Source organism: Paramisgurnus dabryanus, chromosome 16, assembly GCF_030506205.2.
Source record: "Paramisgurnus dabryanus chromosome 16, PD_genome_1.1, whole genome shotgun sequence".
Taxonomy (NCBI): Eukaryota; Metazoa; Chordata; class Actinopteri; order Cypriniformes; family Cobitidae; genus Paramisgurnus; species Paramisgurnus dabryanus.
The window spans coordinates 21,676,763-21,698,652 of NC_133352.1; the positions used below are offsets into that span (position 1 = coordinate 21,676,763).

The 21,890-nt window shown below is 36.8% G+C and overlaps 1 protein-coding gene across 1 annotated transcript; it reads left to right on the forward strand.

Moving 5' to 3' along the window:
* The first annotated feature begins 6,300 nt into the window (after positions 1-6,300).
* clint1a (clathrin interactor 1a) lies at positions 6,301-21,415 on the forward strand. Its single transcript, XM_065272411.2, has 12 exons — positions 6,301-6,514; positions 12,011-12,115; positions 12,214-12,310; positions 12,434-12,542; positions 12,811-12,975; positions 15,458-15,641; positions 15,831-16,056; positions 16,271-16,355; positions 16,722-16,799; positions 17,291-17,574; positions 19,437-19,617; positions 19,722-21,415. The coding sequence occupies exons 1-12, from the start codon at positions 6,474-6,476 to the stop codon at positions 20,042-20,044; spliced, it is 1,878 nt and encodes a 625-aa protein (XP_065128483.1). The 5' UTR covers positions 6,301-6,473; the 3' UTR covers positions 20,045-21,415.
* Positions 21,416-21,890: the final 475 nt, after the last annotated feature.

Consider the following 21,890-nt stretch of genomic DNA (forward strand, 5'->3'; position numbering starts at 1 on the left):
CATATCATCTCAGCCCCTTCCCTCCCACCCCCTCCCTCTCCGCCTCCCCTTCCTCTTCTCTGTCAGTAAAGCTGCCCCATTAGCCCCTTTGCAGGAGTGTTAAGAGTAATGGCCCTGCCAATGTGAGAGCCAACACAGGGGAAATAACGCTTCCCTTGCCTGGCCTGGAAATCTCAGAGCAGGGTAATGAATCCTTATGAGAGCAAGGCAGGGGTATATTGTTCCCTTATATGGGGGAGGGAGGTGGGCAACAGCAAATTGAAGAAACTCACAAGCTGCTGTTGTTTTTGCAGGTCATTAAGTCTGTGTTAATCATCTCTGAGCAATTTCATAACTTTGTGGGGGAAATGAAGACCAAAGAGTGCTGAGCTGGAAAAGTTGGAGAGTTAGGGAAGATCCACCGGATCATGTTCACTGTGACCTTAGTTAACTTCCCTGTTCATTTGCTATAACAAAACAGGCACTGCGGTGTCCCCATGTAAGAATTAGTCAGTTGGTGCAGGACTCATCTATCACATGGTTTTGACTTCAGTCCTGACTTTAAAATTTGAGATTTGCTCCAGGCATGGAACTCGGTGTGGCCTGAATTCAACACAGCTCATTTTGTGTGATATGACTAATGCTATATGCTCCTTTCCATTGTTCGTGACACCTCTGGTCCAAAGAGCAACCCACTGCAAAAATGTACAATGCATACAAAGATGTACAAGGCATTAGTGTAATTGTTGTCTTTTCATGCATTTCGTATGTAACTTTCACTTCTGATTTGGAAGATGCAAAGGAGGTCATTGCAAAAGAGTTTTGGTTAATATTCTTATTAGCAGCTGCAATACAAACTGAAGGCTACTTTTATGGTGCCAACAATGAGGAAAGTGCATACAGCATTTGGATTTAATGAAGCCTTCCAACTGCACATTTTATTTGCGAATTCAAGTAAATAAACATAATTAATTCATAAATAAAGCCCCCCATGTACTTCACACTCGCTTATAAAATATTTTCCATGTAGAGAACAATTCTAATTGTAGTCTGGCACAGCATCTCCAGTAAACCCTATTCAGTGAACCCTTGCTTCCTAAACTGCAACTGACTTAATTTCTCTGGCTCAGTAAAATACTGCCATTTGTGTGAAACCAACAAAATTTGAGTGACATCATTCAAGCTTTTTTCTTTTTTCTCTGCTTATTTTAAAAATACGTGCTGTTTGCTATAGAAACAATTTCAATGTACACTGTCAAAGTGGTCAAAATTGTCCCTATAGCTGTCACAGGGGCAGTACATTTAAAGGGACAGTCACCCAAAAATAAAAATTCTGTTTATCACTCTGTTTTCACGAAGGAAGATATTTTAAAGAATGTTTGTAACCAAATTGATCAGAGGCCCAATTGACGTACATAAAAAAATATGCATCTAATCGGTTAGGTTCAACAGATATTCACAGAATTTTTTGCTAATTTTTCCGTGGCATTCTCACGGATATCCGCATTTTTCCGTGGCCCCACCACAGACTTTTTTTCCGTGGCATTCTCACGGGTTGGTTACTCAACTGTTTTGTCCTATTTTCTTACCACTTTCACTTCGGTTTAGGGTAAGATTTGCATAAAATGACATCTTTACCCAAACCCAATTTTAATCCCAGCACCAGGCGACAATTGTTTAACGTTTAGAAAATATAAAAGAATAATTTTATATTATATTATAATAATTTTATACTAAAAATAGTATAAACCACTACTTAAAGTGACATACTAACGCAAACACCAAATCTAATCCCTAAACTGAAGCATCAATGGTTTGAAAATAGGAAAAAGCAATTGAGTAACCGTTCCGTGAGAATGCCACAGAAAAGAAAGTCCGTGTTGGGGCCACAGAAAAATGCGGAGATCCGTGAGAAGGCCACGGAAAAATGAGCAAAAAATTATATGACTATCCCTCGGCATTATTAACATTCCTCAAAATATCTTCCTTCGCGTACAGCAGAATACTTTTTTTACCCAATATGTACCATGTAGGTACTGATATCCACTCTTTGATACCAATACCTCTGAGGTATATGAACTCTTTGGCTGCAAAGGTACCTTTTGAAAGGTATACCACCCCAGTGACAGGTAGGGACCCTTTTTTGGACAGTGTATTAACTCAGTATGTACTTCAGATTACTGATGGAGCATATTTGTGTGTGTCTTTAAGTATTTCCCTTTAGTCTACAATCCATTTGTTTTGTTTAATGCTTTGGGAGGAAACGATTATGTATTCAGTGTTATATTGGTGTAATACCACCTTATGGACTAATTAGGTAATAGTTGTGGGTGTAGATGCAACACTCCCTAACACCTCAACCTAACTGGAGGCTTGCCAACAACACCCTTGCACAGCTGGGCCTTGTTTGCTTGTCTTATCTCAAATCCCTTCAGATTTCTTCTATGGAATCATTCACTAAAAATGCAAACAGACAGTTGTATTGTTAGCTTGAAGAGAAGGAATGATTCAGCATAAAATTGATGAAAACATAATTTCAAAGCTCCAATTTAACCCTTTCTTACTCAAAGAGCTTGAATAAACTTAACATGTCTCGTTGAGCCCAACGTCCTTGAAAAATGTACATTGTAATATTCTTCTATCTTACCCTTTTTCAGTTTATCACATTAACATGTAACGACTCCAGATGTTGGCTCCTCTTTTTTATTTGACTTAATTACTAATTGAATTTGCCCATAAAAGAGCAGATGCTTTCAGCTTCAGAACACAATGTGTCAGGGGTACAAAATGACAGGAACATGTTGGGAATTCCACTGAGTGGATTTTAACGCTTCCCTTGCCAGGACTCTGTATCATGCTATATGTGTAAAATAGCATAAAACAATTCACAACATTAAGCAAGTTATGTAAAATGTTTTATTTGTGGAATAACACAATAAAATGACTATTTACGATAAGCATTGTAAAGAACCTGATAATATGCAATTAAATAATCTTAACATTTCATTCTTTTAAGTTCAATATTTGAAATGTCCACTGCTGTGTTCTATTACTCCTCACAGAATAGTTTTATAAACAAAATGCAGATGATAATGAATGTGGGTTGCAACCGCAAGAGGCCAATGTGGACTGTCATTAATAAAAGATAATCATGGGACAATGATCACTAGATAATTTCCACAACAGTTCGTGAAAACACACAGTTTATGCTGTAACATTTCCCATGAAAAAATGTGGTCAGAACATCATTTCAGTGGGAGTGGGAAATGTACTTTTTTATTTATTTCATCCATCCCACATGTTTCCAATTTGCAGAAACACAGCATAGTTTGGTTTTTCCCCTTTTTTACAATGCCATTACAAAACAATGTTCTTTGTTTGTGGCATTTGCTCTAATTTTACAGCTCTTGCTCTATTTTGTACTCATTGCTCGCTCCTCAACTTCACAATCCATGTGATATGGGGACTCTTTTCATGCTGTTTTATTTAAGGATGTTATTGTTGGCCCCTGCACAGGCCACAGTCAACCCCCGGGTCTTTTTCCCAAGCGACACAACCACCCACACGTTATCCATCATCTGACCCCTCTCTGCATGACAGGTCACTTCTTTTTTTACCAGGATGCATTATGTTTGTGTGTTTATACATTGAATTTGGGACAATAGGCTACAGTAATATAGTGCAATTGGGTTAGAGCTCATCATACAGGTGGGAAAGCCTTAAGATGGTATAGTTTAATGGTGGTTCTAAATCTCATCTAAATATGATTCACTGGGGTTTCCTTTAAACTCTGTGTGAAAAACTGTGTTGATTATATAGTAGGCCCAAATCTTTATAATTACTTTTAGGTAGACTATTATTGAACATATTCAGCAATGCCACAAATGTTTTTTCATGTTGTTTGTAATGATAACCGACATACAAAACGAAATATGATTGGGGTCTTGTATGTTGGGTGTAAATGAGAGATTCTTTATGTGGTGTAACAGTGCCCCCTACTGATCACTTAAGGTATTTGCTTTGATAATTATTATAAACGGTTAAAGGGATAGTTCACCTTAAAATGAAAATTCTGTCATCATTTACTCATCCTCATGTTGCTCTAAACCTGTATGAATTTCTTTTTTCTGATGAACACAAAATAAGATATTTTGAGAAATGATGGTAAACACACAGCAGCTAGTGACCATTGACTTCCATAGTAGGAAAAAAATATTTTGAAAGTATTGTGATAAATGATAAAGAAAATATTTTGATAAATGATGGTAAGCACACAGTTGATGGTACCCTTTAAATTCCATTATAGTTTTTATTCCTACTATGAAAGTCAATGGTTACTATCTGCTGTGTGTTTACAATCATTCTTAAAAATATCTTCTTTTGTGTTCATCAGAAAAAAAGAAATTCATAGCCTACAGGTTTAAAACAACATGAGGATTAGTATTTTAAGGTGAACTATCCCTTTAACTAGTCATTTTGTTTTAGATCATCACAGCAGTATCACAGTAAAAAGATTTCACTTAATTTCACGAAATATTTTAAGCTTTTATTCTTCGATATATTAGCATTCACAGATCTCTCTTGTAGAATGTACACTGCAAAAAAAGACTTTTTTACTTAGTATTTTTGCCTTGTTTTCAGTACAAATATCTAAATATTCTTATGATTTAATATTATTTTCATTGATGAGAAAAATGACCTTAGAAAATAAGTCTAGTTTTTAGACAAAAGAATTACAATTTAAGTTAATTTGTGCTTAAAACAAGCTAAAATATCTGCTAAAGGGGTGACACTTAATTCAAGAAAAAAATTCTCACCCCATTGGCAGATATTTTTGCTTGTTTTAAGCACAAATTCACTTACATTTTTGACTTATTTCCTTACGTTTGCTCATTAAGAAAAAGTATCCTGATTTAAGAATTTTTAGATATTTCTTCTGAAAACAAGACAAAAATACTAAGAAAGAAAGTGATTTTTTGCAGTGTACATGCAATTTCCACTGTTTAAAATTATATAATTTATTTAATTTCATTAGTATCACAGTGCATATCTTAAATGGATAGTTCACCCAAAAATGAAAAATCTGTCATCATTTCTTTTTTCTGATGAACACAAAAAAATATTTTGATAAATGATGCGAAGCACACAACTGATTATAACCATTGACTTCCATAGTAGGAAAAACAAATATGTTTTTATGTTAAAGTAAATGTAGTGTTTTACTCACTGTACCTGCATATTCAATTGAGTATACTACAAAACAAAAATATTAATACATAGAAATGTAAATGTGCATCTTTTCCCATAGCTGTAGATTTTGACCATTTATAATGTTTTTGAGTTTTTAGAATTGTTATTAAAGCTTTATCTATCAAACACACTTCTCAACCTTTTCCAAAAGAATGTGTTTTCTTCATAGGCTTAATGTGTGCAGTCAGCTTGTCTATGGCTTTCTTCATTGAACTTGCAGTAGTAATTGAAGTGGCTCCCATGGGTGTAGTGCATTTGGGGACGTTAAGTGCTGTCTCTTGTCATGCTGTGTTTTTATAAAATTGGTTCTTTTTATCAGTTTCCTGTGTTGTTCTTCTTTGTGTTTTTCTTCATTTATTTATTTATTTTGGTAACGTGCGCAAGAAGCCCCTAATGCTTGTTTTCCCCGTAAGGCTCTCCCCTATCCCAGGGGACTGTTGCTTGTGGAAGGGCCTCCATTTTCACCCATCACTAAAATTGCCTATCTACGAGAACACACAAAGACTTGGCATTTTAGCTCCTGAAAAATGGACTGCCTATTGGAGCTGACACCCAGAAACTTTTACTCTTTTTTCTTCAATGCTAATGTCTCACACAGATGGGACTGATACAATGTGGCAAAGTGCCTTTAACTGATTTGAATTTACTTTATATATACTGAAGGAGAGATTTCTGCTAGTTGTCACAACTATTACAATACTTCACATGCAAGGTTTATTTCTGAAAGTTTAGATTACTGATCATTCTCACCGCCCAGGTACACGTTGACCATGCAGGCCCTACTGGAGGCCACTGGGGCATGTTGTCACACCACAAGAGGAAAATTGTAAATAACTCATGCCGTTGCCGTGTTCACTCAAGACAATAATGAATTTAACCTTTTTAATCTACAAAACCAATATAGATGTGTTTGACCAGTTTCTACCGTTTATTTAAAGCTATACCGTTTAATACAATCCCTCCTCTACGACGTTTTCTCGGTCATGTTTCATGTACACGTCCCTTTTGCCACTTCCTTATCAAAGGATGTGGTGTTCTGCTAAAACAGCCTACGAAATTTCCGTAAGTGACAGCGCATTTCCGGAGTAACCTGTGTGGCCCTGAGCTCGTGCACCGCTGCCTGAAGCAGCGTAACTTTTCAGTTCATGCTTTTCCTTTCGTGACAGCTTGACTGGCACGACCAGCGGACTTAAGCGTCGGTGACCCCTGATTTCACGACTGGAAGCCACGACAACAAAGCCAAGATGTTGAATATGTGGAAAGTGAGGGAGCTGGTTGACAAAGCGTGAGTATTGTGAACGTTTTTGAAGCGATTTCGGTCTCATGTCTCGTACCTGTTGAAAAAGAGACACGTACGCACACACTGACGTCACATCACACTATCGAGACAGCGGCTAGCAGGCTAGCTAACCACATCTTTGTTAACCTCTAAAATAATTTGTTTCACGGGTTTATACCGAATGTTGCTTTCTGAAGTGTTTTGAAATTGACATACTGTACGGTTTGATTTTGATTTTAAAATAAAACTCTGCCTTCAAACTTCATCGCCTTACTAACTTTGTGGCTAATTCGGTGTCAGTTGCTAAACTTGTGTTGGCTGTCAAAACACGGCGCCTTGGTGATTGAAAGTGTGTAAAGTATTTCCAGACAAACCTAATGTATCTACAAGATCATTTTTTATGAAAACTTAACTTTTAAAGTATGTTAAATATAGTAAGAACACATTGCAGTGTTTATGTTTGACAGGTAACGTTAATGTCGGGCACTGTGTTTTTGATAACCTGTTAGCCACTTTAAAGACTTCTTTTTATATTTGTGTGGTCTTTGAGGCTAAAGAACTACCTGCTAGTTACACCTTTTGGTTGTAATCGTGTTACAAATGGTTTACGTGTACATATTATTATAGTGTTCATTCAGAAACTGCTAGTATCGGTGTTGCTGTTCTTAGACATGTTGCTTACACCCTCTTCCGGATAGTTGTCATCAACACTGTAACGTTTAATAATAAAACTTTACTAGTTTGTTAGATTAACTATTCGTTGTTAAGAAATATGTTTAAACTGATAACTGCCACAAGCAAGGACAAGCCCCTGTCTTTCCATTAGCTACTGGCTTATAGTCACAGACTACATATAAGTACTATCTTTAATTTTTTTTACACTTATTTGTTTTTAGAGATATCTTTTAAGTAATTTGGTTGAAGAACCACAGACTTGGTTGTTTTCAATATATGCTTGATTTCTGTCTTTTAATACTCTGTCCTGTATACATTTTCCTGTAGTTTTAAGAATGTAATAATTGTATAACTCTTGACCTAAGGTTTCTATCTGTTGCTACATTGATTTTTTTCCAACTATAGATGGTTTCAGCAAATAACAACATAAACAAACTGTTTCCCTGGAACACACATAACTTCCGGTAAACTCCACTAAGAATCAATAACAACAAAGTCGTTTTAGAGTAGTTTATTTCTTTATTTATAAGCAAAATAAACAACAAGTAGATTACATAAGTTCATATTTCATAGCTAAAGCCTATAAAAATGACACTGAGCTAATGTGTGCTGTGTACAATGTGTACTATAATACAATGTTAACTAACTTACAAACCGGCTGCCAAACCCCCCTTCACAGTGGGGATTCATGATAGCCTGGTCTTTAGGAAAATTTGTTGCAGAGTTCATTTTAGCCACTAGTCAGACCATTAAACAAACAGAAACCGGAAGGAAAGTTCTGACCATTCTGATGAAACCGTCCATACAATATTTCTGTAATCATTGATTAAGCAGGTGATATTTTAATTTTTTCAAGGCAGATATTTTATTTGTGTGTGTTCTGTAGGAGTTGAACTGATGACTGGAGTTGTTGGCATCATGCTACCAGTTGGTTTACAGTACTGTTTCCCACAAACCTTCTCTTAGTATCAATTAACACTGGCCAAATTTGACCCATGTGTTCTCCAGGGTTAAAGGAGTCATATGATGCAATTTTATGTTTTTCTTTGTCTTTGGATTGTTAAAAGCTGTTTGTGCATATAGAAGATCCGTAAAGTCGCAAAGATTAAAGGTTCTCTAAGCGAATCTGTGTGTTGATTTTTTAAATGTGTTTTCAAACAAACTGAGCGTAGTTAACTCCTCCCCCTCCCTTCCGTGCTTTCATGAACGCGCCCAAACCCAACCCCTCTTGGCGTTTATTGGTTAGAACACTTTGTTATGGTTTCTGGTGTAGGTTTGGCCAGATTGTTATTATTGCATTTTGTGGAGGCTGGACTGTCTACAGAGATCGCGTTTTTTTACAGTTTGATCTGCGGACAGGAAGCAAGCAGATAGTGAGGAGATGTTTGCTGTATGTAACAAAAAATGTTTTATGGTCTAAAACGCGTGAATTCGCTTAGAGAACCTTTAAAGTCTCAAACCCAAAGAGATACTCTTTCTAAAAGTAAATGCTTATCCATGCCTTCCTAAAATGCTTAATTCAAACACGCTTCCACATTTCTACCTCACTGTGTGGTAAGATTTGCATAGCATCGGCCAAAATGTATACGCAAAGAAAGAAGGTGTAACTTTTATTCTCGATGTAGTATTTTTGCCGCAGCTTTGGGAACTGATATTCCTAATATGGTAAGGGGCATAAGATTTCCGTCACATGCTTGAAGTATTCGGCCAATCACAACAGACTGGACAGCTGGCTAATCAGAGCACAGTGAAAAGCAATAGGCGAGACAGGTGCAACAATAATGTATGGTGGGTGGAAAATAATCTTATAAACCTTATACCATGTAAACACTTTGCAGTACACCACATATACAAAATAATGTTCTTTTTAGCAATGTCATATGACCTGTTTAAATGCAGGAGACATGGGCAATGTTTCTATAGCACTGAAATTGAGAACCATTGAGCTAATAGTTGTGTACAACTTTACTCAATTGCACAATCCTAAATGGATGTTGCGTTACAAAGTAGGTCCATGAAACTGTGTGATCTACCCACTCTTCAGCTGTGAAACTGTGATGTACTAAGCAGTTATCATAATTGCAGTTTGAAGATGAGGGATCTATACAATGTTTAGGGCTACAACCTTGATCTTCAAACTGTATTATAAAGTTAAAGATTGTGGTAAATGTTAAGAATCAAAACTATGCAGATGACCATCAGTACTCATAGTGTCATCCATAAAGCATTGTCATTTCCTGCATTTGCAAATTAACCTTGAAAGAAATGTAGCGTATTAAATAACTTTGTACAAAATTAGTTTTTCTGACCTTTTAAGCAGCTGAAATGCTGAGGGCCTCAATGTAGCCATGCAGGGGGGGGGGGGGCTCATGAAGTTAAAGGAATTTAGCTACACGCTGGTAAAAGACAGCCTGTTGAAAAGTGTTGTGTAACACTCCTCAAATGTCACACGAATGCAGTATTTCTATTTAGTTCATAATATGTGCATGTGAATATGCAGCTCAAGTCATTTTTTTTGTGATTTACTGTTTTCTAGATAAAACCGTCCTACATAAGAACATTCTGCGGAAATATATCCTTGATAAGTCAAGTCATGTCAAAGATTGAAAATAAAGTAAAAATAATGACTGAATCAAACTATGATGCTCATAATCTCATAATTAGATTGAGACTTTAGCCTGGATTTCACATGTATAGTATTTATCACTCAGCAACTGGCATCATATAATAAAATAACTAAGAATTATTATAGCTGTATATTTTATGGAGGAAAAATAAACAAAACTTCATCACCAAGCTCATCACCAAGTTGATGTTGGGTCATTGATGAATCAGACATGCTTCACGCATGCATTCCAGATCTTTCAGAAAAAGGAAATGATGGTAGCCACAAACACAAACAAACGGATATCATATCAAACTATGCCTACTTCATGTGTCTCTTTTTTTTGGTCTTTTGCTCTCTTTTACTTGCAACTTGTTGTGTGACTGAATTAAGTTTAGGGAGTTCATGATTGTAAATTACCAAGCTTATTATAACTTGCTTAACATGTTTGCAATGCCAATAATACACTCCCATCTCACTTGTGAGAAGTTTATAACAACAATAATTTTTAAGGTATCTTCATAGGCTGTTAGTTGAGACATCTATTAAAACAAAAAATCTTAGGAAACACAAAGGCCTCCTAAGGCTTTTGTATTTGATCCACCCTCTGTTTGGAGCAAGCTTCTCCTATACCCCACCCGCAATCACTCTTCAATCACTCCTGTGTGTCTTGTATAACCAGTCTTTAGCTCACTGTAGTTATGTACCTCTGGTACTAAACTGGTTTCACATAAGATAATAGCTTTGGGTGTCCTGTCATGCTGCTCACCTTCATTCTGTTTTTAAACAAAGGTGGGGGTCTGAGATTTTTTAGATAAGGGAGGACTCGTTTGAATAACTGTTCTTAGGACTTCCCTTTTAATAGATTAGTAAAGGAAAGTGTTTTGACTGATAACAATGACTAAGTTAATTTCACTTTAGACTATTGTGTACCAAATAAACTCCCTCATAACATAACATTTTGCCAGGTGCATTAATGCATTTAGTTGGTTTTGAAATGGTTTTGCATCCTTCATATCTCCGCAAGCAGCTAGCAGTTGTTTCAGGAAAAGCATGAGATCCCGGAGGCATCAGGCAGGATTCACGTTATTTCCATTAGGTTGGCTTACTTGGAAAGCTGAACAAGGCTTTCTTCTCCTTACATTCACAAATGGTCTTTCGTGCCATTTTAATTTTTGATATAAAACAAAGCTGTCGCGTGCATTTATGCATGTGACTTCTACTCGAAGGAACAATGCTAATGAGCGTTCTCGCTATCACTCTGATTATTGTGTGGACGTGGATTTCCGTGCCCATAAAAGGAATATGGGGTCACTGATATGTAAAGCTTTGTTTATACTCGCACTTTGGTCCGCAGCGCAAGCCCCGCTGATCATTCGCGTGTCTCAACAAACAGACGAGGCGTTTATAGCTGACGCATTCGCTGTTGAGTGAATGAATTACGCTGAAATCCTGGCACATCCCAAAGCCACAGAAGTAGTAGCATTACAAACGCTAATCCAGGAAATGTCTATAGGAATATTTATATTTCTGTTCTTCAAATTGTTTCAGGTATTTTCATGATAATAAAGAATTTTTTGAATGATTTTATTTAATGAGTGTTGCTTTTTTAAAATGCACGTTATACAACTCTCTTTTAGGATGATAAGGACTATACTGATCAAGCTGTGCATGAAACACTGTAAAATAGATTCTGAATCGATTTTTAATGGGACACGCGATAAATCGTTACAGCCCTAATAAATATGAGAACATGAAGAAAACAACAATCTCTTAAATATGTATTTATTAAACATTATCATTCCATTAACATTTTTACTAAACAAACAGTACAGACATCTTAAGGTTTGTATTTTATTTCTCATCCAGTTGTTAATTCAATACAAATATAAGCCAAAAATTTGGAATAATTTGTAAAAGAATTCATGTTTTAAACTGCAAAGTTTTCATACTTTACTTCCAGAGTGTCAGATATAAAGTATATCCATTGTTTTGCATGGATTGATCAAAGAGATACGTCACAGGCTTGCCTGCTTGAAAAACATTCGGAAACTTGTAGAAAAGAAAAGGCGTGAGTTTGGCCCAGAAATACTCCACCACATGTTTTTTGATACTTTAGATTGGTATAGCATGGGGATTACAACTTTTAAACTGTGTCGGAATGCATGAAATGGCATTAAACATAATTAAGTAATGTATGATGTGTTTTATTTTTTTTGCAGAACCAATGTTGTGATGAACTACACAGAAACTGAGTCTAAAGTTCGAGAAGCCACAAACGATGACCCATGGGGGCCCTCTGGACAGTTAATGGGGGAGATTGCCAGGTAGAAAAAGAATTTCGATGCTTGATTCTTTGAGTATTCTTTTTGTTACACACACTTGGAAAAAGTACAAGATTTGGTTACCTTCTGTTTCATTTCAGGTGCACGTTCATGTACGAGCAGTTTCCAGAAGTAATGAACATGCTGTGGACCAGAATGCTGAAAGACAACAAGAAGAATTGGAGAAGAGTGTACAAGGTATGAAAACATGTGGATAATAATTACTGATTTTTACTCTTGTTTGAAGGCATCAGCTTTATAGCATAAATGATCTAGTTCAGCTGTATTTTAATTTGACCTTTACATTTCTCTTCACTTCAGTCTTTACTGCTGTTGGCATACTTGATTAGAAACGGATCTGAACGGGTGGTCACTAGCGCAAGAGAGCACCTCTATGACCTGCGCTCTATTGAGAGCTATCATTTTGTAGGTGAGTGAACAACACAGTTGAGAAGGGCTTATTAGGTGTGTTTGAAATCATGTGAACTGTGTAGATTGTTTGGCATATGACATAAGACCACCTCTGCAAAGCCTATACAGGCTTAAGTGTACAGCGCCCTGGTACAGAACGGCACAATCACACTAGCCAAACGAGCCATACTTTGGGGTCAGACGGACTTTGGTATGGTACTGTTCACACAATGTGAGTATACCCTTAGTCTCTGGTAAGTGATGGATGCACTGGGTTTGTGTTCCAGATGAAAATGGGAAGGATCAGGGCATCAATGTGCGACAGAAGGTGAAGGAGATGATAGAGTTTGTCCAGGATGACGACAGATTGAGGGAGGAGAGGAAAAAGGCAAAGAAAAACAGGGATAAATACATCGGAGTGTCTTCTGACAGCATGTCAGGTTTTAGATACTGTAAGTACACCTAAACTTCCTCTCTTACACTTGCCACACAATCTTTTTGGTCTATTAAGAAACTTCATGTGATACAGCAGTCAGATAAAATTTCATCATATTTACTGTGTAAAGTTATGTGAAGTTAAGAGATTTTTTTTTTTACAAAAAAAAAAATCACTCATTAAACAAGTCCTGTGTTTCTTCTTCACTGTTATTGTCCCTGGAGGGTTTGTGTTGCCAGATGAGTGAACTGTAGGTTTATTTTGAGACTCACTATGGCAGGTTTTTCTTGCCACATGACAGCATAAATTATAAATTTGATGTTCTTGATTGAGTGGGAAAAAAAAGGTTTGTCTTTTTGCAATGCAAAATTTATAATGGCTGTTTGGAGTCACGTTTTTAATCTTTTAGCTTTATTCAGTAATGTTAACAGACTCCAGTTTCTAGTTAATGTCACGGGTTATACCTAAAGATGTAAAAACAAGTCTCTTTATATTCACATTTAAAATTATCGCATTAGTGTTTTTAAATATTAATTAAGTTTATTACACGGCTCTCTGGAATGCTTGATTCTGATTGGTCAGTTGAGACATTTGCAGGTTCGTTATTTTCAAATAATAACCGCTCCAAAATAATAACGCATAGCCGGACTACTTGCACGAGTAAAATCGCTCCGCGCAAATAAAGATCAATAAGATCTTTATCTGTTTGGCGCCATCTTGTGACAAACACTGGACAACCACGACAAGACACAGACAGCTTACTGAGACTGAACTTGACAAAATAGAGCATGACAGCTACGAAGCCAACACACAAAAAAATACAGAATGGGGATTAAAACTTCACAAAGACTGGCTAAAAGAGAAAAAATGGAGACAGACAAGTATGAAGCAGAGGATCTTAATAAGGTATTACGATCATTTTATGCATCTGTGCAAAGTTTCGCGGAAGGATAAAAATGTTAATTTAAAACAAATATGCCAATAAAATGTTTAAAATTCATATTCATGTCCAGTTTTTTTTCTTATGTGGCAAGTAGCCGTGTAATAAGCGGGATAATGTATAGGCAGCCGGTAGTTATTGGGAAATAAGCCCCTTCAGTGTGATACAAGACCCTCCGCTTCGCGTCGGGTCCTGATCACACTGTCGGGGCTTATTTCCCAATAACTACCAGGCCGGCTGCCTCTACATTATCCCTTACATATTGGGACTATAAGTGATTCAAACTAGTATTTATACATTTTTTAAAGAGTATCTCTGGGTCAATTCACAAGTGCAAAAAAGCCCCAAGAATTAGATTAGTATATATAGCTAAAAAAGAAAATAGTTTATTTTGGTACCAGTAAGATACAATGACATTTCCCTCTGATTTTTTCATCTCTGTGATGCAGAAAAACATATTGTAATTATATAGATGGTATATTTGTTATTTTATGTACTGCATTTGTTTTGATTTTAATATAAAAACATTGCATTCGCCTATGATTCTTTTTTACGGCTGTTCTACAATCATAAGAATCTAATGAGAATCGCCGCTGAGAATTACAAACAAACTTATTACAAACCACATTACAGTAATTAGCATTGGGACCGAAAATATGCCTAATTGTCATAAAAATAATGTTGCAAAGCAATGCATTTAGTATTTCCCTGAACAAGCTATTTCACATAACAGTTGTGGATTCACTTAATTAACCTAGTTCAAATGTTTACATCCATGCTGGAGAATTTTGCAGAAACCACTGGACAGTTTGATGGAAAAACTATCATTTTTTTTAAACAATAAGGTTTATATTAAGGTGTATTATCCTGGTAAGATTACATTTTGTTTTCCTAAATTATTGTGGACTACATTTAGTAAAATATAGCCTATTGTTCATGGCAGTACTACATTAAAAATAACCAGCAAATTTGTATGATTCTTATTTTTTCCTAAAATAACAACAGTAAATACATTTCGCAGATGTAAACATATGAGCAAAATGTATCAGTGGCGGCTCGTGACTGCTCTTCCGAGGATGCGCTAATTCAAAATAAGTGTTCGGATTGTCACGTGTGTGGTTCCCTTTTCCAAAATATGTGTCCTGCGTGTGGAGAGATCCTGTGTGCATCACGTGTTTTGTCAAAATAAGTGCCTGCTGCACACGCGTCAAAACCGTTTAATGTGTTTATGGTTAAAGAGACGCTCACCTTACGTAAATACACGCAAGACACTCCCTTAACAGTAAACTCTGATTACGCATGAGAGATTATGCGAGTATCTGGCAAACGCGAGTGTCTCTTTTCAAGTTCAAGGCAGCAGGCACTTATTTTGGCATGAAACGTGATGCACACACGATCTCTCAAAGCGCAGAACTCATATTTTGAAATGACGAACCACACACATGACAAGCTACATACATGTTGTGACGAACTTCGCATTGTGCGCTTCAAAAAAAGAAGTCACCAGCCGTCACTGGAATGTATATAATGTAATACACTTTGTTTATTTGTTCTGCAGCGGAAGACAAGTTTGATTTTCAAAACTCACGCTCTAAATGGGATGAAGACTGGGACAAGAGTAAGGGGGCGTTCCCTTTTAGTGATAAACTTGGAGAAATCAGCGATAAGATCGGAAGCACCATCGACGACACTATCAACATGTTCCGCAAGAAAGATAGGGACGATTCACCTGACAGATTCAGGTCAGGACCCCAAGGCCTTTTCACCTTCTCCTCTCAGATCACCTCATACAAATCTGAACACACAGCATTGCTTTGAACTAATTATACAGACAAAATTTTGTGTTTTGTTATATGGGTTTGTCTATTTTGAATTTGCAATGCCTGTAAACATTTTGTCAATTAACTTAAATATGTTTTCTTCTTGTGTAGTGATCCAGAAGAGGACAGAGGTAGAGGAACACGAAATGGACAGTCAGGGAAATCAGATTTTAAAGATAGCGAAGAGACTGTGACAACCAAAAGTGTACAGATCGTCCAGGCCACAGAGACCACTGCCACTCGAAAAAAAGGAGGCATCCCCTCGAAAACAATAGATTTAGGAGCAGCTGCACATTACGCTGGTGTTAAACCCTCCACACAGACAAACCCTAGCCAGGTAGTGAAGCTACAGAAGAACCATCGCTTCATGCTTACATCTTGACATGTCATACCTTTTGCTCTTTATAAATAAACCTCTATATTATTTGCACACATTGATTACACCAGTAAAAGATTTACTATTAAAAAGTATTTCCTGAATGAATGTGAACTCTTTACTGCCTTCTTGTGGCAGCTGTTGGCATTGTTTTTAACCTCTTTCTTTGCTGTAGACGACATCGACAGTGAGCCAGCCCAGTTCTGGTCTAGTGGACTTATTTTCAGTAGATCCTGCACCTGCTCAGCCAGCCCCCAAAGGTGAATATAGTAACACATTGTTTCTCTATAAATTTGAAGAAACTAAACCTAACTCTGAACAATTTACATTTTTGGAAGTTTCATCTTTTATGTTTATATTTATATTATTTGAATCTCACTTCTTAAATATCACAAAGTTTGATAAGCATATACAAGGAGATACAAGTATCATAAAGTGTCAAGTGTGAGGATCAGTTGTTTGGCCGTGTTGGTTTTAGGGCCCTTGTGGCATCCTACTAAGGCCCTGTCCCAAATGGCACACTCCGGACTTGTGGACTTCCTCAGAGTCCACACTTTGATGACATATGTTTTTTATTTCTATTTTCTAAATTTGAGTCTAATTTTTGAATATTGCTCTCTTTTTAGGTTTAAGTTCTGAACTGATTGGAGGTTTTGCAGATTTTTCTTCTCCTGCAGCTGCTGCGAGTCTTCCATCATCAGCTGGTATGTTAATGTTACCTCTCGACATACCATCAGGGCCACAATAAAATTTTGAATTCAATTTGAAAGGCAATGAGTGTGCTGTTTTATTTCTATATTATATGTTATTTTAATCATGTAATGGGAATGAAAATAAACAAAGCTGCTTGCAAAGTCTTCATCTTTAGCTGCCTGTTTCTAAAAAACTCCAAGCTGAAAGCTTTTAGATAGTGAGAGGGTGGGCAGCCATATGGTGGGGTGCTGTGCTAAAAGCTAATGAGCACCGACACATTTCAGCTCTCATTGGTTGTGACATCTCATCCTCTACATCCTCTGACTCTAAGTCAGTTAGGATAAAATTATTTTGACCCTGATTGTTTTTTTACCTTTCTCTGGATTTTTGTGCATGTTTTACTTTGAATGCTAGATAATAAAGTCTGACATGAGACCGGTTTGTGCAATTTAAGCACTATTTAAGCTATTGCATTTCATAAGAGACTTTTGTTTTTCCTCAGTTCCAGCATCTAGTAATAACGCAGACTTTGGGGATTGGAACGCCTTTCCTTCATCACAACCAGCCGTGCCACCAGCTCAGCCTGTCAACCCGGCAGGATTAGACCTTTTTTCAGGTCTACAGGCCGCCCCTGTTCTTGCTCCTGCCCCTGTCTCAACAGCACCCTCCGCTGACCTGTTTGACCTAATGGGTTCCTCACAGACTGCTAGCTTCAGCACCTCCCAAAGCATGAACTTCTCCATGACCAGCTCTCAGACTATGGGCCTACCACTGTCCCAATCTCAGGTGTCTGCTACTTTCATTATTACCTTTAGGTTGTATGTAAACATGTTTGAGTGGTTCTTATAATACAAACTTTAATATAATTAATTCATAATGACCTAATTTGGAGAGCATTTAATTCTAAAAATTAAATTTTACATAAGTTCAATGTTGTCAATATTTTTTATTAATTTTAATAAAGTTCTGAGAGTTTATTTTTCAACTTACATGTAAATGGCCTTAAAGGGACACTCCACTTTTATTAAAAATATGCTCGTTTTCCAGCTCCCCTAGGGTTAAACATTTGATTTTTACCGTTTTGGAATCCATTTAGCTGATCTCTGGGTCTGGCACTAGCACTTTTAGCATAGCTTAGCACAATCCATTGAATCTGATTAGACCATTAGCATCACACTCAAAAATAACCAAGGAGTTTGGATATTTTTCCTATTTAAAACTCTTCTGTAGTTACTTCGTGTACTAAGACCGACAAAAAAAAATTATGTTGCAATTTTCTAGGCCGATATGACTAGGAACTGTACTATCATGCTAGCGTAATAATCAAGGACTTTGCTGCCATACCATGGCTGCAGGTGGCACAATGATATTACGCAGCAGTCGAAAATAGTCCCCTTAGTATCTTTCAATAGCAGGGAACTATTTTCAGGGAACTGAGTAATATCATTGTGCCTCCTGCAGCCATGTTACGTTAAACTCTTTGGTTATTTTTAAGCATGATGCTAATGGACTAATCAGATATTTTCAAAAAAGTGTCCCTTTAAGCTACCAAACATTGACTAAAAGCAAAGCTTTGATTTCATGGTTTTTGTAATCAGTCATTTGGCATTGAGATAAGGAACATTCATTATTTGGCCTTCATGTGTTTGTCCTTCAGCCCAGTGATAGAACTTTATAAATTCCTGTTTTTCATGACTCATGAGTCATTTAACTATAAAATTTTCGTTTCACTCGTAAATTAGCTTCTGTGCTTTACAATAGGCATCACTTTATATTTTACATTTTGCAGTGCATCAACATTACACAATAAAGAATAAAAATATTCCTGGTGCTTACATGAAAAAACATTGCATTAGGAGCACAAAGGTCATGGGTTTGAATCCCTAAAAATCACACGTACAGTACTGATAAAGCATATAGCTTGAGTGCACTGTAAGTTGTTTTTTGATAAAAGCATTGCATAAATTTAAATATAAAAATGAAACCAAGCAAAGTGTATCCTGTGTTTTACATAGATTATGTGGTTTTCCTTTAAATTCATTATAGGGTACCTAATGCATCTCAATCTGTACATGCTACTTGCACAAGAAAATACAATTCAGGCCGAGGTTTAGAGAGCAGATAACATGAAAGTGAAACGAGCGAGGGTTAACACGCAGCAACGGCACAATTTTCCACCCACCCCCTCCACATTACCCATCAACCCCTGTTCCCTGGGGACGCCCATCACAGAGAATGGCAGAATGAGGAGGAACAAGTTTAAGTCAGAAAACCATTAAATTGAAACAAAAGCCTTGCACAAAGATAATATTTGCATGCTAAAAGCCTGACCTACTTTAAAATGGCAAGTTTTGCCATTTGGCTTAAGAAAAAAGCAGCCCCCCATGGTATAATTAGAGGGGCTTTTTAAAATGCTAAAATAATTTTAGTAGAAGACAATGCCTCTCGACCAACATTTCTGTCTTTTATAAAGCACGAATCTTGATAATACCACAGCGTAATGTTGTTCAGTATTAATAATGTCTATGTTGAAAAACTTTCATTTCCAATGTAGATTTTTACATAACATGCTTGAACTGCTGTTTTTGATCAGTTGTATCTACTGTGGTTTGTTGTAGCTAAAACTGAATTTCTTTTGGTTTTTGCAGCCATTGCAGACTATGGGGGACCCTTTGATGCCTCAACAACCAGTGACCCAAAAGCCCAATCCTAAAGCCCCTGTGCCATCAACTTGGTCCAATTCTAATGTAGATATAAGCCTAGACTTCCTTGGCCCTGGCATGCAGCCACCCAAACCTGCTCAGCCCACCCTCAGCATGATGCAGCACGGTAAGCATGAATTCAAATTTTGACACCTAAATGTTATTAATAGAAATCTCTCCTTACTTTATAAAAATGAATAAATCGCCCTTCGCTCCGTTTATTTGCTACAGGAGGTCAGATGCCTGTCAATATGATGACTCAGGGTTTCGCTGGAATGAACCTGGGCATGCAAGCCACCCCCACAATGGTCAGACCACCGGTTAACACCATGATGGGAGGTATGAACATGGGCATGCAGCCTGGCATGGCAGGTGGTGCTATGTGCATGCCAGCCATGGGAGGAATGCCAGTCAATCAGGGCATGATGGGAATGAATATGAACATGGGCATGGGTACGGCTGCCATGGGAATGACAGGAAACATGGGCATGAGTCCTGCCGTGGGACAACCTAAGCAAGATGCCTTTGCAGATTTTGCCAACTTTGGGAAATGAATGGGATCGAGTATTACATGAACAATACTTCTTAAGGTATGACCATGAAGAAGCTATGAAGAGCTAGAATACAAAGACTACCTGAAAGATGTCAAGTAAAACTACACAGGAAATGTTTGTTTTGAGTGATAATGATACACAACTGGATGATTATATTATTTACTATGTTCTTCTCATCAGCTGTACCAAGGAGCCCTATTGAGGGCAGGGCGGCTGGTTTGTTCTGAGAATCATGTCGGTCATTGCACATGCACGTCTCACGTTTTCGTGGCGTTGGGATTTTGCTTTAAGTCTAAAATCAAGCCTTGATGCAGGATTGCATGAAGAAATGTATTGATAATGAATTACTCTTGTTGACTGTAGACCTTACAAACTCGCATACCTTCTTAAATTTAACCCAGTTTGTACTTGGGTTCCTCATGCTATAAAAAGAGTTTATTGAATGGCCTTCCCTCTTTGCCTTAAAATGTAAATATATTTGCACACAGACAATAAATTATTAAGTTAAAGGGTTAACAAATTAAACTGGTGAGGATTTTTGTATAGAGCAAATCACTTTGCATTTTGTATTTGATTTTATTCAGAAAAAACATGTTCTGAAGTGAAATGAAGTGCTTACACATCAAGAAGATACAACGACGAAACGAAAACCATTGTGGCCTTTAAAATGGTTCGCCTGTGCTTTTTGAATTGAAATCCGATCTGCTTTGCATCTTTATGAAAATGCAAAGTCACACGTGGTGCCTGTCTGTCAGTTGCCTCTCTTCCTGAATATTTCATACAACATGAAAGTACAGTATTTACTAAAGGTACTGTTAAATAAGACGGCGTACATACATGCACACATTTTTTTTATGTTTTTGCATGGTTAATTTATAAGAAAGTTTGGGGCGACTAAAAGGATTTTTATATTTGAACCTGATATGGGTTCGTATTTTATGCACGCCTGCTCATGCTGAGTGTAAAGGGTGAGTCTGTACTACAACCAGTGGATTTTTAATACCCAGGAAGCACTGTGAGTTTAAAGATATATCTGAAGGACCATCATTGTATTGTTAAAATCAAGCATCTCTATCCACAGTGTGCACTAATGCCTTCTCCCATTCTGAGGCTTTTCACACAGTATGACCAAATTCTTCCTTTTTTCTTTTTTTGGGGTTGTGTCTTCGTAGTCTGTAGGATCTCAACTGTTCAGTTGGTTATGGGTTAGGGAATGTTGATATGAATATGAAACACTATACATTTATGCAAATCTATGACAAGCAACAAAATATCTTTCTTCCAGTGAGAATGTTTAATGTTTTCAATTTCTTACAATGACTTGATTGTACTTATGATCTTTTATGAATGACAATAAAGAGTTGATTTCCATTTTCATGGTGACGCTTGTTTTTTATATTGCTAATCAGTTACATGTGTTAACAAAGAATTATAGATCCTCAAGGACCCAACTCTTGATAGATGCAAAGTTAATGTTTATAGGATGAAAGCACTATAGCCGAATGTCCCATTTTACTGGATCTTTTCAAAGTAAAATTTTTAATTGGGCTTAAAGTTACTTTTGTTTAATAATTTAAAATAAATGGATATGCAACACTGTTTTGTATTTTTCTTATTCAGCACAGCACAAAATTATTTCCATAACCTAATATTTGTGTGTGCTGTTGGTTAGCTGTGGACATGGAAAGCAGTCTTTCTTAATGTTAGTTAATGCAAATACAATTGAACATATTAGTTCATTGTGCATTAACCAATGACAAGAGTTATAACTTTTGTTTTTTTTAAATATAAGTAAATGCAGGAAATAAGAGTAGACTAAGATTAAAAAATGCTGTACAGGTTTTCA

Coding starts and splice junctions, on each gene's coding strand:
- clint1a (XM_065272411.2), top strand. CDS start 6,474: ATGTTGAATATGTGGAAAGTGAGGGAGCTGGTTGACAAAGC. Junction 16,057..16,270: donor CACAGACAAACCCTAGCCAG/GTAGTGAAGCTA, acceptor TCTTTGCTGTAG/ACGACATCGACAGTGAGCCA. Junction 17,575..19,436: donor TACCACTGTCCCAATCTCAG/GTGTCTGCTACT, acceptor TGGTTTTTGCAG/CCATTGCAGACTATGGGGGA.